The sequence below is a fragment of the Halichoerus grypus genome, chromosome 2, assembly GCF_964656455.1.
Source record: "Halichoerus grypus chromosome 2, mHalGry1.hap1.1, whole genome shotgun sequence".
NCBI classification, from domain to species: Eukaryota; Metazoa; Chordata; class Mammalia; order Carnivora; family Phocidae; genus Halichoerus; species Halichoerus grypus.
The window spans coordinates 141,727,092-141,743,635 of record NC_135713.1 but is presented as its reverse complement, the minus strand read 5'-3'; the positions used below and the strand labels follow the sequence as shown (position 1 = coordinate 141,743,635).

Here is a 16,544-nt window from a genome sequence, read left to right as displayed (position 1 = left end):
TGAGGAACTTCCTGATGTCTGTCAGATTGCTCAGGTGGAACCTCAATTTTATTTACACATAATAGTGAGATTTGAAACCCTCCATATAGATCAGTTTATAGAAGCTACTTAGTGAATTCACTGGATTGAATCCAGCTGCCCTTGGCAGCCATGCTGTAGATGAATTATAAAGCACTGGCTCTGTTTGCTGTTTTTCAGGTACCATGATCAACAGGATGTTACTAGCAACTTCCTCGGAGCAATGTGGTTGATATCAATAACTTTTCTTTCCATTGGTTATGGTGACATGGTACCAAACACATACTGTGGGAAAGGAGTCTGTTTGCTTACCGGAATTATGGTAAGTATCTTTTTATTTTGTTTCTTTTACTTATACTCTTAGCTCGCGAAGGCACTCCACGTGATGGTAAGCTATTCAATTTCCCAACCGCAAGCGGCAAAGCATACGTAAATAATCAGTTCTCGGTTGGGAGAGAACATCACTGATTTTCACCTTCATTCTTACTGTGATGCAGCTCCATTAAGCACATGGTGCTGCTGGATTGTTCTTTGTGGGAGAAGCACTAATTTTGATGAGCAAATCCGGTCTTCGAGCTTCAGCTTCAGCCAGAAATTTCCTCATTTCGATGGGTTCTGCCATTGTCCTGCCAGCTACATCAACTTGAGTAAATTTCTCTTCTCTGAAACTTACTTTCCTTATCTGCAAAATGGGGACCCTAATAACCTACCTTGAAGTGTGTTGAAGGGCTGAAGAGTTGCATTTTGTCAATTACAGAATTAAAATGTAGCTGACCCTTGAACAATGTGGGTTTAGACTGCACTGGCTACTTATATGCAGATTTTTTTTTTTTAGTAGGTGAAGAACGGTATGCTAAATGTATTTTCCCTTCCTTACGATTTTCTTAATAACATCTTCTTTCTATTCCTGGAAAGTTGACTTCTAAGCTAAGGTAGGCTTAGGCAAGGATAGGCATCCAGGAGGAGGAAATGGTTTATTTGAAGGTAGTGAGTCAGGGAGGAGCTTGGTACCTTTGAGCAAGGCCACTGGGCCAGGAGTGCACAGAGTAAAGTGAAAAAGTAGGGGCGCCTGGGTGGCTCAGTCGGTTAAGCTTCATGGTCCCAGGGTCCTGGGATTGAGCCCTGCATCGGGCTCCCTGCTCAGCGGGGAGTTTGCTTCTCCCTCTGCCCCTCACCCCCTCTTGTGACGTGTTTTCTCATGCACACGTGCAAAAATAAATAAAATCTTAAAAAAGAAAGTGGAAAAGTAGTACAGCAGGAGGCTGGGACGGAAGGCCAGGTCTTGGGGAGCTTTTGAGAAGGGCTTGCTGCCTGTGGTGATATGCCACTGTTCTTTTTTTTTTTTTTTTTTTGAGAGAGAGAGCATGAACGGTGGGGGGGCGGGCAGAGGGAGAGGGAGAGAGAATCCCAAGCAGACTCCCCGCTGAGCAGGCAGCCAGTACGGGGTTCGATCTCATGACCTGAGCCGAAATCAAGAGTCAGACGCTCAACTGACTGAGCCACTCAGGCACCCCAACATGCCACTGTTCTGGGCCCCGTAGCAGGTACAGACATGACCCCTACTCCTTACACGTTCCAATTTGCCCAGGACTAGTTTGTTCCATGTGTTTTAGGTATCTGAAAATGGGAGGGCAGCAAGTTGTCCCAAATCGATTGTAATGCAGCAGGAACTTTTAAATGTTGAAGCCGGGCATAGCTTCAAATTGATGTGCTGTTTTCAGTGACCTAGGTTCTACTCGTTCTTTATCTGCTTTTTATAGTTTGGATACGGGGGCAAAATGTATTATCTCGCTGCTTCTTTGATTTTCTGCCTACATCAGGATATGAGAGCTAGTACCGGGAGCTCCTTAGGCAGGAAATACCCTAAATTTCTGAAGTTAGGCATCCCTCCCAATGCCTCCACTGTATCCACCTCCAGGCTGGCAGCAGAGGGACAGGCTCTCCATGTGAGGGCCTTTGAGTGGTGGCCAGAGCAGCCTGTCCCCTTGTAGCAGCTGCCTTGGAGGCCTGTTCCAAGAGTCAGAACTAGCTGGGAGGACCGCGCGCCCATGGCATAGAGGGAGTGTGAACGTTCTTCGCCCACTCAGCAGTACTGACCTGGGATAAGGCAGCTAGATGGGAACATAAGATCCAGGGCCAATTTTAAGGTCACCAGGAGTAACAAGACGACCATTTCAAGTCCCAGTTGTAAAGAATATAATTTGGGGGTATAACTTAACATTGTTGGCTTGTAAAAGAAAAATACAGCTCTTTGTATTTTGATGAACTTTTTTTTTTTTTTCATTACAGTGGGTATGGTCCGTTCTGTTAACTATTTGGATCACTTGCTCCTTTTTCCTCAGAAGATAGCATTTTATTATATAGCATAATGCTCTGGGAAATAAAATTTGCATGGATGTATTTTTGGAAGGCTGTAACAAGCCCACAAGGGACATGAATGATGCTATTTATAAAAAACAGAACTGCTAATTGCAGAGTCTTTCCCCTTAAGCTTCTTAGAAACAATTTCCTTTGTGTTCCTTTTGGGCAAGATGCCCCCCCCCCCTTTTTATTGTTGAATCAGGTATGACTCAGGGTTTGTGCAAATAGCCTAATACGCCATGGATCAGAACCAGATTTGAGGTTAGCCTTGCCTGGATCTTGTGGTATTTCTAGCTTTCCTCACTTTTTTATTTGCCCTTAGGGTCTTCAGAGCCTCACCTGACAGCACAAATCTTTTATTGAATTGAACTACTTGTTTGCTTAGGTTTCACTAGGGATCCTACTTTACAGGAAAAATAGAAGTTATACTCAACTTTTAATCTATACGGACACAAAGACGTTATGTTCCTTGAAATTCACAGTGACCTCACTGCTGCCCTCTAGATTCATGGTGAAACAGACCCTCTGTTCTTAGGCTGAGGAGGTCCACTCCCATGTAAGGAACAGATGAGACTTTTTAAAAAAAATTATTTAAATTCAATTTAGTTAACATAGAGTGTATTATTAGTTTCAGAGGTAGAGTTTAGTGATTCATCAGTTGTATATAACACCCAGTGCTCATTATATCAAGAGCCCTCCTTAATGCCCATCAACCAGTTATCCCTTCCCTCCACCCCCCTCCCCTCCAGCAACCCTCAGTTTGTTTCCTAGAGTTAAGTCTCTTATGGTTTGCCTCCCTCTCTGTTTTTATCATATTGTATTTTTCCTTCCCTTCCCCTGTGTTCATCTGTTTTGTTTCTTAAATTCCGCATATGAGTGAGATCATACGGCATTTGTCTTTCTCTGACTGACTTATTTCGCTTAGCATAATGCCCACCAGCTCCATCCACATCGTTGCAAATGGTACAATTTCATTGTTTTTGATGGCTGAGTAATATTCTAGTGTGTGTGTGTGTGTGTGTGTGTGTGTGTGTGTGTATACCACATCTTCTTTATCCATTCATCTGTCGATGGACATCTGAGCTCTTCCCATAGTTTGGCTATTGTGGGCACTGCTGCTATAAACATTGGGGTGCAGGTGCCCCTTCAAACAGACTCATTTCTTAATTTGCCCCATCAAAAATGGTTTACTTGCATATAGACACATTCATTAATCTTGGACTAACCTACATGAAGGCTGCATGGAATTGGATTGCGTCTATCCCTAGACCAAGCAACCTCCCACGGAGTCCGGCCCCCAGAGCAATTGCCTGGGGGTGAGTTTCCGGGAGTTGATTCCATCCCATGTAAATTTCCTGGGGATTGACAGTGTATGGCTGCAGGCTACCTACAAACCAGTATGGAGAGTGTTTGGCTGATAGTAAAGATATCTAGAAGAAGCTAAGTTGTTTTCCCAGCCTGTAGATACGGTTAGTTTCCTTAAGATGAACTGTGTTTTGCCAGACACTTTTTTTTTTTTTTTTGCTTTTGTTTTCAGGAAACTTAAATACCAATTTGTCACGTTGGGATTATCGCAGCCAGACACGACTTCCTTTTATTTCAGGCATTTATTTGCCTATTTCCCCTTGGGCTTTTGCAATGCATGTTTAGGTAAAATGCACAATGTCAGATTTCCCATGGGCCATCTCTCTCTCTCTCCATCTGGTCCCTACTCAATTGTGAAAAAGAAATACGATTTACAATACTCCTGAGAGAGGACAGGGTCATTCCTGAATCATCTTGTATATTATCTCTGAAGTGCTGTATTTCCTTGTGTTCTTTTATATTTGAATTTTCTGGTTCTTGTGTTTATGAAATTGATAGAATTTATAGCTTTATGTGTGTTTTTTTTTTTACTTTGACCTAAGATAGAGTCAGTCCAAATGCTAATATCTACAAAGCCCATTTCCCATTTCAAAATGTCCACAGAAAGAAATGAGCACTGCCTTCCTTCATAAAACTAATGAAACTAATGAATTATTTCATGGCACCGTCTTAGATGTTCACATTTCATTGGTTAAGACCCCAAAATTAAACTGTAATTTAAAATTTTTAAATAGCTTAATTTGTGTCATGAGTGATATTTTTGGGCTCCAAGGACATTAAGATTAATCTGCAGTGCTCTGGGCAGAAATATCTTGTGAAACAGTGAGGAGAGAGAGTTTTCCAGAATATTTCTAAGAGACAAACAAATGGCCTCATCAAAAAATAACCTCTCCTCGCCCGAAATGTCAATTGTGAATCCAAGACAACCGTGCAAAGCTTTTCTTTTAGTTTTTACAGTGTTGTTAACATAGATGATGATGGAAATGCTTAAAATAAGACGATCTTAGATACAAGTATTACAGTGTGATAGATCAGACAAATCAAGCAGAAATTTCCTTCTTATCAAGACCTACCTAACAGTAAAGCTGAAGACACAAAGATCTTTTCCTCTCTCCTGGATAGTGTCTTAAAAACAGAAACTCCTAGGGTTGCGTACTAGTCACTCATCACCCTTCCAGAGAAAGCCATGAAGGTTGTAATTACTTTTTTCTCTTTATTCAACAGTCTTTTCTCTGTGGGGTCCTACCAAGGACCCAATGCTTCACTAGTGTGGATGTCACCACAAGCAATGGAGTGGACTCTAAACGGCTTTATTCTCTTGGTTGAAGGTGCTGGGCAAACAACACTGTTAGGTCGTGGTGTCTTAGACTTGTGTCAGCTGGAGCTGGTTTCTCGTTATCTCCAACTTGATGTAGAGAAGGTCATTGTTTTGCTTAGCTTTTACAAAGTTATCCTATCTACCCTTTCATATCTGTACGGATAGACAAAACACAAGCTGAAAGCTCTAATTTCCCCTTACTTAGGAATATCTATGATTGTTTCGAGAGGAGAATACAGCTTCTTTGGTGAAAGGGTATCTCTTGGCTTATATGAGAATGAAGGTCATTTTTGCTTGTCTATTTCTGTAGAATTATGGCATCTCTTGGGGGCCCTTTAACTAGAATATAGACGACTAGATTTCTTGGCAAAATTACCTTAAAACAGGAAGTATTATCTGCCCCGTCCTGGGGACACAGGTTATTATCTGATAAGTGGTTCCCCATGGATTCCTCAACACAAGTGTGATTTAGGTTTCCCCCAACCATTTTTGCAGTTCATAACAATTTAACAATCACGGCACCAGTGAGTCGTTCAAATTTTATTCAGGCAACAACAACAACAACAAAGTAGTCTATTTTTTATACCACCTTAGGATGAGAACTTTGGATAATAAATCCTGTCGCCATCCTCTTACCCAGTGCTGAGGAGTCTTGACTGAAGGTCACATGGTGGCTTAGTCAATTGTCAGAGGTCAGTTTTCATCCTGAGGGGAAAGAACACTACACTGTTCACTCGGCCAGAGAGTATTCCAAAACACAGCCATCAATTAGCCAGAGCTTATCAAGAGAATGACTGGTATTCGAGACACCTAAGGTCTGGTTATATTTTGCTACTTTCTGTCTCTCCATTTGGGGATTTTTTTTTTCCCCCTGCCATTGGACATAGAAATCCTGAGAAACTAAAGTCAGTTCTTGGTATTGCTTATGTGAGTAAGCAAAAACAAACAAACAAAAAACAAAACAAAAAAACACCCCAGGATCTTTTTTATAGGTCTTACACAATTTGACATCACATGTTTAGTATCAAATAAATAACTTTGAAGAAGTTTTTAGTTTACTGGGGTCCTTCTGGTGTGTGTGGTGAATCTCATCAAATAAAGGCTCAGTGAGGAGAGCCTATCTTTAAATTCTTAGGATAGTTTCTGTTTTGCTCAGAGGAGCAGAAGGGGATGATGGGCCTTGTCAGTCAGAAGGCGAAATTCCCCATCAGTGCCCTAAGCAGACCTTCATTTCTCTGCAGGGAAATTTCTTAAGAAATACAATAGCTGCTTTCTTCCAGGTACAGACAAGTAGATTCGGAAGTTGTGACCTTCTAGCTTTTGACTTGTTGACTCCACAATTCCACCCAATTTTTCTAAACTACCAGCACTTTTATTTGGCAGGGCCACCCTTCCTATCTTTAAAATACGTGCACTCACGTTGGCAACCATCGCTAATAAGATTTAAACCCAGGCATGACTCATTGTTGATGACCAGTTTTATGCACCATTTCTTTCTTTCCAACCGTCAAAGTACAAGAATGAGCTGAAGCAGCAAATCACTCTAATGGAGATTTGGGTTTTCCAGGTATGGGTTTTTTTCACTGAACTCAAAAAAACCACGCATACCTCCTCCCCTCCACCAGATGACGACAGTGGACTTGACCTCTACCCTCCTATCAGCAAATACCAAGTCATCTTTGAAGAAACTCAGGGCATTTATCTTCAAAATTACCTTGACTGTTGTTGATTTTCAAGACCCGAGGAGATCTTGCAGAATTCCAATGGGATAGAATAATAAAGTTGAGTGTTTTATAGAATTTTGGTTGCCAGAAGTGATTGGTTAACATAGTTTCATGAAAAAAAAACAGATCAGACAGACAAGTGCAGTAAAATGTGTTTATTATTCTGTGATACTGAATCAGGGACAGAAAAATGGGCAGTATTTCCAAATACTCTTTTTACCTTCCTTTTGGAGGATATCCTGATATTTTTAAATGAAAGTTAATTGGTCTTAAAGCTATTTTATTAATTTGGGTGTATTTTAAGGAAAAAGCATGATTTTTTTTTCAAATTAACTATATTTTGGTAAATTTTAATTACTGTTAGTCGAACAAATTGGCTACCACACTGAAGTTTTGAGCTTTTAGGAGTTATTATAAGACTTGCAGGAGGAGAATTAATTTGACACTGGAGTATTTTGAACACTCGCATCTTTTCATTAGTCATTCTTGGTGAGGGTGAGGATTCTGGAATTTCTAAAAGAAAATTACACATATCTTTGGCAGATGCCTTTTTAAATAAGAGCCCAAACCTTTACCCAGTGTGCTATTAAAGGAGTTTCCCTTCTCCATAGGCTTGTATTCTTAAGTTGTTAGAGCTTGCTCCCCCAAAATGGTTTTTCAAAATGATTCTTGAAAGTATCCGCAGGATGAGCCGAACCAGGGGACATGAAGTAAAACGATGGTGGTACCTTGAACTTTTCAAACATCATGTGGTAAAATGACCTCGGGGAAAATGAACTCCTTCCTGAACATTCTGGGGCCCAACATGGCTTACGGTTTCTGTGCTCTGATGAGGAAAGGCAGAGTGGGGATAAGGATTGTATTTTTTTAATTTGGCAGCAGCTCAGACTCTCCAGGTGTTGGGGTTCAACTTCTGCTTTATGCTGATTGTCATTTTGTTCACTTTGATCTGGCCTAGGGCCATGAGCATTAGTAATGATCTCTTCTAAGGACACGGTCTCTCCCCCTCCTTTATCTCTCTCTCTCTTGCAACATCTCATTTGTTAGAAGGAAAGATGATACACAAGCTAAGGAGAACCTCCACGTTTGCCTTGAATCTATCAGCTTCACAAATACACCGTGTTTTCTTTCTTCATGTAGTCTCTAGGGGCCCGAGCATCCTGAAGGGACGGGCCAATGATTTGCTTCATTTTCCCATCAGAACATAAACGAAATGGGAGACCAGGAACCAGGATACTTTTTCTGACTTTGGTGAAAGGAAGATGACTCATCTTGTGAAAGGCATACAGGGATCTTCGTTTCAGAGAGTAACATATGTTCATCCCAACTGTTTCTACATCCATCGTGATGACGACATGCTTTGGAGAAAATGTTGTAGAAGCATGTTTACTTTCATTTGTCTTTACTTCATGGAACAGAATGGACAATTACGTCATGCTGTTACTTAGATCATTAGAACCATTCATGTGGGCAGGGATTTCCTGGGGACCTGGAAAGCTTTCAGAGGTGAACCAGCTTCATTTTGCGTACCTCTAAATTTTTTTTTTATTAAAGTTACTTTTTTGAAACCTGATTCTATACACATGGAATCCTTTGATGAATAGTAAGAACCTAGCGACACAGAAATGTATGGTTTCCCTAACTAAAATAAAACTAAAGGAGTGACTGTATTTGAACAGAGGAACAGAGGGAGTTTTCTAAGTGGCCCTTGAGGTACCATTTAAAGGGTACAGTTAGGATGGTGGAGTGACAGGTACAGGTAATAGTTTGAATAATTCCTAAATTGTCAGACTCCCCTGCTTTTGCAGTTTGCCACAGAGGTACTCATTTTAGTGCACAAGACTTATGGTGAGCTAGAGAACGCTCAGCAAGGAATGGGCCAGTAGCAGGAAAAAAAAAAAAACAAGAGCCCAAGAATAAACACAAATAAAAATCGACTTTCAAAGGCTCTTGATACCAGTGATTTTCCACTCCTGTTAGGATGTTGATTTCTTTCCAGAAGGATCTCAGCAGTGGCCACCTGCCAGGGCAGAACAATATTCAACTTCGAGTGCCAACTGCCGCTCACAGCTCGCTCTTTCTCTCTCTCTAGCAGTGGAAGCCCCTCAGATTTTTACGTTCTCTGCTTATTCAGAAACCATCGCTGCTCTTGAATCTCTCATAACTCTCTGACTGATGGAGCACCTGGGAGCAGTGTGCAACAGGTGATCCCGTATTTCTCGAGCAAATGCTAACTACAGTGGGCAGGTGTGGATGGCCATCTTGAGTGGCCACTGATCCCATCCACTGATTTTTGGTTAGCCCCTTATCAGTACACTAAAACTATTTAGATTTTGTTGCAAATGTTGAAAAGTGAACAGAATAGATGTGCTTTCAAAAGCTATTCTTTTTTTTAAATTTGAAGTATAGTTGATATAAAATACTATATAAGTTTCAGTGTATAATGCAGTGAACTGACATTTCTATACATTATGACATGATCACCAGAAGTCTAGTTACCCTCTGTCACTATACAAAGCTATCACAATATTATTTACTATATCCCTTAGAATGTATTCCATATCCCCATGATCTATTTATTTTATAGTTGGAAGTTCTCTGTATTTATTCGTCTGTTTCTGCTGCCTTTGTTCATTTGCTTTTTTTAAAAATTCTACGTATAAGTGAAATCATATAGTATTTGTCCTTCTCTGATTTCACTTAGCATAGAAACTTCTAGTTCCATCCATGTTGTTTCCAATGGCAAGATCACACTCTTTATAGCTAATATTCCATTCAGATAAATCCTCCGAAGTGGAATTACTGGATTGTATGGTAGTTCTATTATTTTTAATTTTTTGAGGAACTGCCATACGGTTTTCCTTAATAGCTGTACCAATTTACATTCCCATCAACAGTGCACGAGGGGTCCTTTTCCTCTACATCATCTTTGACAACACTTGTTATTTCTTGTCTTTTTGGTATTTGCCCTTCTGACAGGTATAAGGTGATATCTCATTTTGGATTTGCTTTGCACGTCCCTGATGCCTAGTGATGCTGAGCATCTTTTTATGTCTCTGCCCATTTTTAGTCGGGTTATTTGGTTTTTCTGGGTGTTGAGTTGTAGGAGTTCTTTATATATTTTGGATATTAACCCCTTATTGGATCTATTACTTGCAAATATCTTGTTCATTAGGTAAATAGGTTGCTTTTTGCTTTGTTGATGGTTTCCTTCACTGTGCAAAAGATTTTTAGTTTGATGTTGTCCCATTATTTATTTCTGCTTTTGTTGCCCTTGCCTGAGTAAACAGATCCAAAATTTGCTGCTCACAGTGCTGAGTTTACTGCCTGTGTTTTTTTTTTTTCTGGGAGGGAGTTTTATGGTTTCAGGTGTCACATTTAGGTCTTTCATTCATTTTGAGTTTATTTTTGTGGATGGTATAAGAAGGCGGTCCAGTTTTTCCAACATCATTTATCGAAAAGACTATCTTTTCCCCATTTTTTTTTCTTGTCACCTTTGTTGTAAGTCGGCCATAGAAGCATAGGTTTATTTCTGGGCTCTCTATCCTGTTCCATTGATCTATATGTCTGTTTTTGTGCCAGTACTATACTGTTTTGATTACTGTAGCTTTGTAGTATGGTTTGAGATCAGGGAGCATGACACCTCTGGCTTTGTTCTTCTTTCTCAAGATTGCTTTGGCTAATGGGGGGTCTTTTGTGGTTATATATAAATTTGGGGCTCATTTGCTCTAGTTCTATGAAAAATACCATTGAAATTTTGATAGGGAGCACTGAATCTGTAGGTTGCTTTGAGTAGTATGGATATCTTAATTCTTCCAATTCATGAGCATGTTCTGTCTTTCCATTGATTTGTGTCCTCTTCAGTTTTCAGAGTACAGGTCTTTCACCTCCTTAAATTTGTTCCCAAATGTGGATTCTTTTTAAACGATAAAATTAGGAGCAAATTATGTATATAATTTTCTGATTTGCTTATTTAAATATTATGTTGCCTTTAAGTATTATAGAAATAAAATTTTAATGCAGCCATAATATATTATGGATATGCTCCGAGTAATTCCCATTCCTCAATATTAGATACTGAAGGTGAAGATTACCATGTACGTAAGTTGCAGAGTTGCTTTTCTAACTAGTGATTTTCAGACCTACTTGTAATGAGGAAAACTAGGTCACCTCGTGGGACTTTGAGACTCTCTTGGATAGCTATCCAGTGAGCACCTTACCATTTTGGCTAACATAAAGGGGATCCTATTAAAAACTAGTTTAAAAAGATTCAAGTCTGTTGAAAGATCCACAAGTATTGTAATGTCATGCTGTTGGCACCCCTCTTCAGCGGGCTCCTGCCTAAACCCTGTCTTCATCGCTGTCTACTGAGACAGTTTGGCCGGCTCTACCGTGGGGTCCTCTCAGGGGTGTGATTCCATCTAGAGGGCCTGACTTCCCTTTCACAGGCCTGTTGGTAGGTCCTTAGTTTCCCCCTTTGCTCCCAGGAGGTTAGCTGTGCCCAAGATCCATGAGGTAACTGCAGTAGCATGACCTTGCCTAAAAAATAACAGCAGGTATCCCGGCCCTGCCTCCTGGCCCTGTATGAAATCACTGGCCTTACAACCAAAAGACCCCACACCTCATGCATGGGATCATGGAGCAGAAGGACTCTAATCCCCGGGGGTACCACGGTGTCTCACATCTCTTCCTAAGAGATTGGCACAGCGGCCTATAATTTAAAAAAGACCACTGCTGATTTTTTTCAGAAAAAAGGGAGCCCACGCCTTTCTCAGTACTGGTTAAATGCCTGGAATAGGACAGTTATCCCTTACCTTCAACACTAGATAGCTCTGTTGTCCAGGTTCAAATCACTGAGACCTTCCCATGACCTTGAAGTTTTGCGTAGGTGGAGATAATGCATCTCTTTCCACTCCTGGTAAGTCACAGTCAATTGGCTTGAAGACCTCTGGTCTTAGCTTGGGAGAAGATTATGCAATGTTATTTTTTATGGAATAATGGTTATTTCTACTCCATGCATTTATGCTAACTTACTCAGCTATTATTTGTTCCTATTATACTTTCAGTTATATAACTGATATGCTCTGTTTGTCTGTTTTTTAAGAAATCTCTCAAATTTCCACAAGTTGCTACTTTACCATTTATATCATGCTTTAGAACTTATGATACATGAACTAAGTTTTTAAATCCCCGCTTACAGGCTTGCTGCTTGAACTCGTGGACCAGGCATTTTTGGTAGTATGTGTTGAAGTCACCAAATGCTATGGTTTCTTATCCCCGGATACTTACGTACTTGGGGAACATTTTTTTGCATGTGGCTGAGACCAAAAGTAATGACTCATTGGGGTTCTCTTCTCTTCTGGTTTTCAGGGTGCTGGTTGCACAGCCCTGGTGGTCGCTGTAGTGGCAAGAAAGCTAGAACTTACCAAAGCAGAAAAACACGTGCACAACTTCATGATGGATACTCAGCTGACCAAAAGAGTGAGTCATCACCCTTGTGTCTTCAAAAGGAACATTATCGTGTGTTTCTCCATGTTGGGCAATACGATTTCTGTCTTGACTTCTGAAGCTAACATGACGTGCTTTAACGTTAAAGCCTTCTTGGACTCACTTCCATTTTTTTTTTTTTTCACACGTTGAGAACAGAGTCATTCTAACTCTAGGTCAGGTAGGAAATAATTGGACAACCTTGGTATTTACTCAAGGATCAAAACAGACCACGTCAGTCCAAATAAATAGGCACACTTAACATTTACGTTTGCAGTGTACAAGAAGGGACGAATATTTGATTGAATAGAAAGGAACACACGGTCAGTGTAATCTAGAAATTTTATGGGGAAGTGATTCAACAATGTCCTACTGAGCTTCTATGAGCCAGTCACTGTTCTAAAGACTGGGGTTGCAATGACAGCAAGAACCAGCCAATAACTTTCAGGACCCCAAGGTAGGAGCAGAGATAGATATGCCTTTTCTGTGATTTAAAGGCTGTGCAAGAGATGAAGGGATAGCATCCCAACGGGAAACTACAGTAGAAAACAGTAATCACAGTGTTTACAGAGCACTCACTCTGTGCGAAGCTTGGCTCCAAGAATGTCACGCATGTAAACTAATTTCATTCTCAGACAACTTTATGAGGGAAGTGCTAGTAGTATGCCCATTTTACAAATATGGAAGCCAAGACACAGAGAGGTTCGGTAACTTGCTCAAAGTCATTATATCAAAGAGGGAAAAGATTGTTATCCCACTCCCACTAAATTTTTAGCCTCTATGCATTGTCACTTGAGAAACCAAAATAAAAGGTCAGATATAAAACTAAAAATTATTTTATAGCAGTGTCATCTTGCTGCATAACCCAAAGTAGAATCTAATCAGGCTGTCATCAAAATAACAAAACATGTTGTCATTTGGCAATTTTACCCATAAAGGAATCCATGGAGAGTTCAAGCAGAGTTACAATTTTCAGTGTTTTTACTCATTTTAGATTTTGTTTGAACGAATAAAAGTTAGCTCATTAGGTAAATACTTCCTAATAGATCAGTCACTGTGATGCACATATTTATGCATATGGGTAGTATTTACAAAATGGAAACATGGATTCCAATTGCCTTGCTCATTTCTAAGTCTTACCATCAGATGTTATTGTGAGACTTCACTGCAGTTGGAAGGTCCACATGTATTCTTGATGACCTGAGCCACTCAATTGCAGACATCACCCTCGTGGCCTGGGTGTGCCCCTTTAGGCTGTCTTCTATCCTTCGGTTTTCTCTCACTCTCCAAACTCATGAACATTCATGAATGTTACAGAAAAGCGCAAGGAGAGGCCTAAGTGCGGAGCTGAATGGAGGGGTGGGATTCTTGTCACTTTCAAAAATATGCTAGGAAATGAAAATACATGCCTTTTAGACTATTAGTCCAAGCTCAGAGCAGATATTTTATGGATCTCATCGTGGGTTTGTTTGTATGAGTTCCATACTGTATGCTTCGTATCTAAGAGTCAAAAGTTGGGCAGTATCAAAAGAACTCTTCCACAGAGTCCCTTGTATAATCCAAATAATTTTATTGTGAAGGTTATACATTATAAATTTCACAAGAATTAATGCCACACGGAGGTAGAAAATTACATCAAAACACCATAATAGCCCATACACCTGCATGTAAATCTTTTCAGCAACAAGAACAAAAGGTGTGACAGGATCACAAATAAGAGAAACCAAGTTAGCATGTTGAGGCAGAGTTCCCCAGCTTTCATAAGCAGGTACTTAATTTTAACTGAAGAAGGAAACATGTAATTTCTTTAGGTTGGCTTGGGGCTATTGCTATTCCATATCCTACTTACTGAATAGACGGATGTTAAAATCCATAGTGGAACACCTTTGATGGAGAGATCTGGGATATTTGTACCGGTCTCCCAGGATCATTTGGGAGACATTCCAGCTTGGTTTTATCATTTAATTATTTTAGCTTGGGGTCACTCAGCTTCAGCACTGTTGACCTTTGGGACTGGATAGTTCTCTGTCCGGCAGCTGTCCTTGTGCATTGTTGACTGTTTAGCAGCATCCTTGGTAGACTCGTGACAACCAAAAATGCCTCTAGACATTGCCAAATGTCCCCTCAGCAGACCAAATTGCCCATGGTGAGAACTGCTGCTTTCGTGTGTTATTCCCCAGGGGTTTGGAGACTGGGACAATCCTCATAGCAGATATTCTTTGTGTCTACTCAATTTATTATAATCTTCCTGGGTATAACATGTATTTAACAAAAGTACCCAGTGTACCTATTGTAGTTGGGGTTCTGTGTTAACTGCTGAGGATGTAGAACTGAAATATCATAGCCCAGGACTCAGGGTATTTTAAGCTTTTACACTGCTGTACCTTCAGGAAATCAGATGAAAGATCTGTTTTTGTTTTTGTTTTTTCTCTACTTGGCAGAAAAGTGCACTTGTGTTCTTGCTTCTGTTGCTCATGAGCCCCCCCCTCCCCACCCTGCCCAAAGCCTAGTCTGGACCCTCTTTGGATCTAACAGCCTTTCTAAGTTCTTGTATACTTTAGCTTGACTCATAATGCAACATTATCTATAGGGAGTTTCTTTCATAGAGAGTTTTTTTCAGTAAGAAGTACTATCCTAATTCCAAAATTCACATTCTCCACAATGCTTTAATTCTATTATCTCATTACTACTTCTTAAAAGTTTAGCTGCTTTGCCGTATTACTTGGGACAGAGGTCTCTTATAGGCCTAAGAAAGGCATTCCAGCAGGCTTGCCGACAGCTTGAATTTACAGGTACAAATTTCTCAGGATACCCATTTCATTATTATAGTCAATACAATATATGAAAATAATAGCCCTTCATAGTCCTCTTCAACTTAAGGAGTATCATTTACTTGGCACTTGATTCCATTTGGTTATTTATGGAATTTCTAAATGGGCCCATTTATAATTTTACCTTTTTAAATAAAAATTCTAAAATACTGGAAGATGATGGAATAATAGGAGCCTGAGCTCACCTCTTCCTCTGGATACACCAGGGCTACAACTACAGATAATGCAGCTGACTCTGGACATTACCTGAAGACTAGCAGAAGGGATCTTCTACAGTTAAAGACTTACTTAAAGAAAAAGCCACATGGAGAAGGGGCAAAGATGCAGCTGAGAACCCAATCCCCTGCATGGCGACCCACAGGATGGAGGGCTATTACAGGCACAGAGATCCTACCTAAGGAGCATCTCACATTACTGGGGACCTGCACCAGAAAGATGAGTCTCCATAACTTCTGAATTCAAATTGGTAGAGCTTTCTCCAGGAGTGGGAGTGCTGGTGGACACCATTTTCTTGCCCTCCTTCAGCCTGGCTGCACTTTGCAGGAACCAATTATGGTACTCTCCATCTACCTTGCTAGCACTGGTCATCTAACTGAGCATCCCCCTGAAGCAAGTGGGGATCAGCCCCACCTACCAGTGGGCCTAGAGCAGTCAAAGCCCAGGCACAACAGGAGGGCACATGCTGCCCACAGGGGACACCTCTGGAGTACCTGGTTCTGGTGACCAGGGTGAATGGACTGTGCTACTGGGCCCCACAGGACACTTTCTACAGAAGACCAATACTTACAAGACCAGGAGACAGAGCTGATCTACCTAACACATTGTAATAAGCAAAGAGAATCAGACAAAATGAGGACATGGAGGAATATGTTCAAAAAGAAAGAAAAAGGCAAAAACCTAAGAAAGACAACTGAACAAACAAAACGGAGATAAGTAATCTACCCGATAAAGAGTTCAAAGTAATGGTCCTAAAGATGCTCACCAGACTTGGGATGAACTCAGAACTTCAACAGAGATGGAAAATATAAAGAACCAATCAGAGCTGAAGAATACAATAACAAGAGAAAAACACACTAGAGGGAATCAACCATAGAGCAAAGGGTGCAGGAAACAGATGGAAGATAGGGTAACTCACATTATAGGGGCCCCAGAAGCAAGAGAGAGAAAGGGGCAGAATACTTACCAAAGATAGAATAGCTGAAAACTTCTCTGACCTGGGGAAAAGAAACAGACATCCAGGTCCGGGAAGGACAGAGAGACCCAGACAAGATGAACCCAAAGAGGCTGACACCATGACACATACTAAAATGGCAAAAAAGAGAATCTTAAAAGTAGCAAGAAAGGGGCACCTGGGTGGCTCAGTCAGTTAAGTCTCCAACACTTGATATCGGCTCAGGTCATGATCTCAGGGTTGTGAGATCGAGCCCCACGTCAGGCTCC

The 16,544-nt window shown here is 40.6% G+C and overlaps 1 protein-coding gene across 3 annotated transcripts in view; it reads left to right on the top strand.

Moving 5' to 3' along the window:
• The window catches only part of KCNN2 (potassium calcium-activated channel subfamily N member 2), a 462,735-nt gene that overhangs the window by 425,588 nt on the left and 20,603 nt on the right, over window positions 1–16,544 (top strand). For all 3 annotated transcript variants that reach the window (XM_078067612.1, XM_078067611.1, XM_078067613.1), the window contains 2 exons: window positions 199–340; window positions 12,157–12,267. In XM_078067612.1, coding sequence (XP_077923738.1) covers window positions 199–340; window positions 12,157–12,267 — 253 coding nt within the window. The remainder of the gene's footprint in view (window positions 1–198; window positions 341–12,156; window positions 12,268–16,544) is intronic.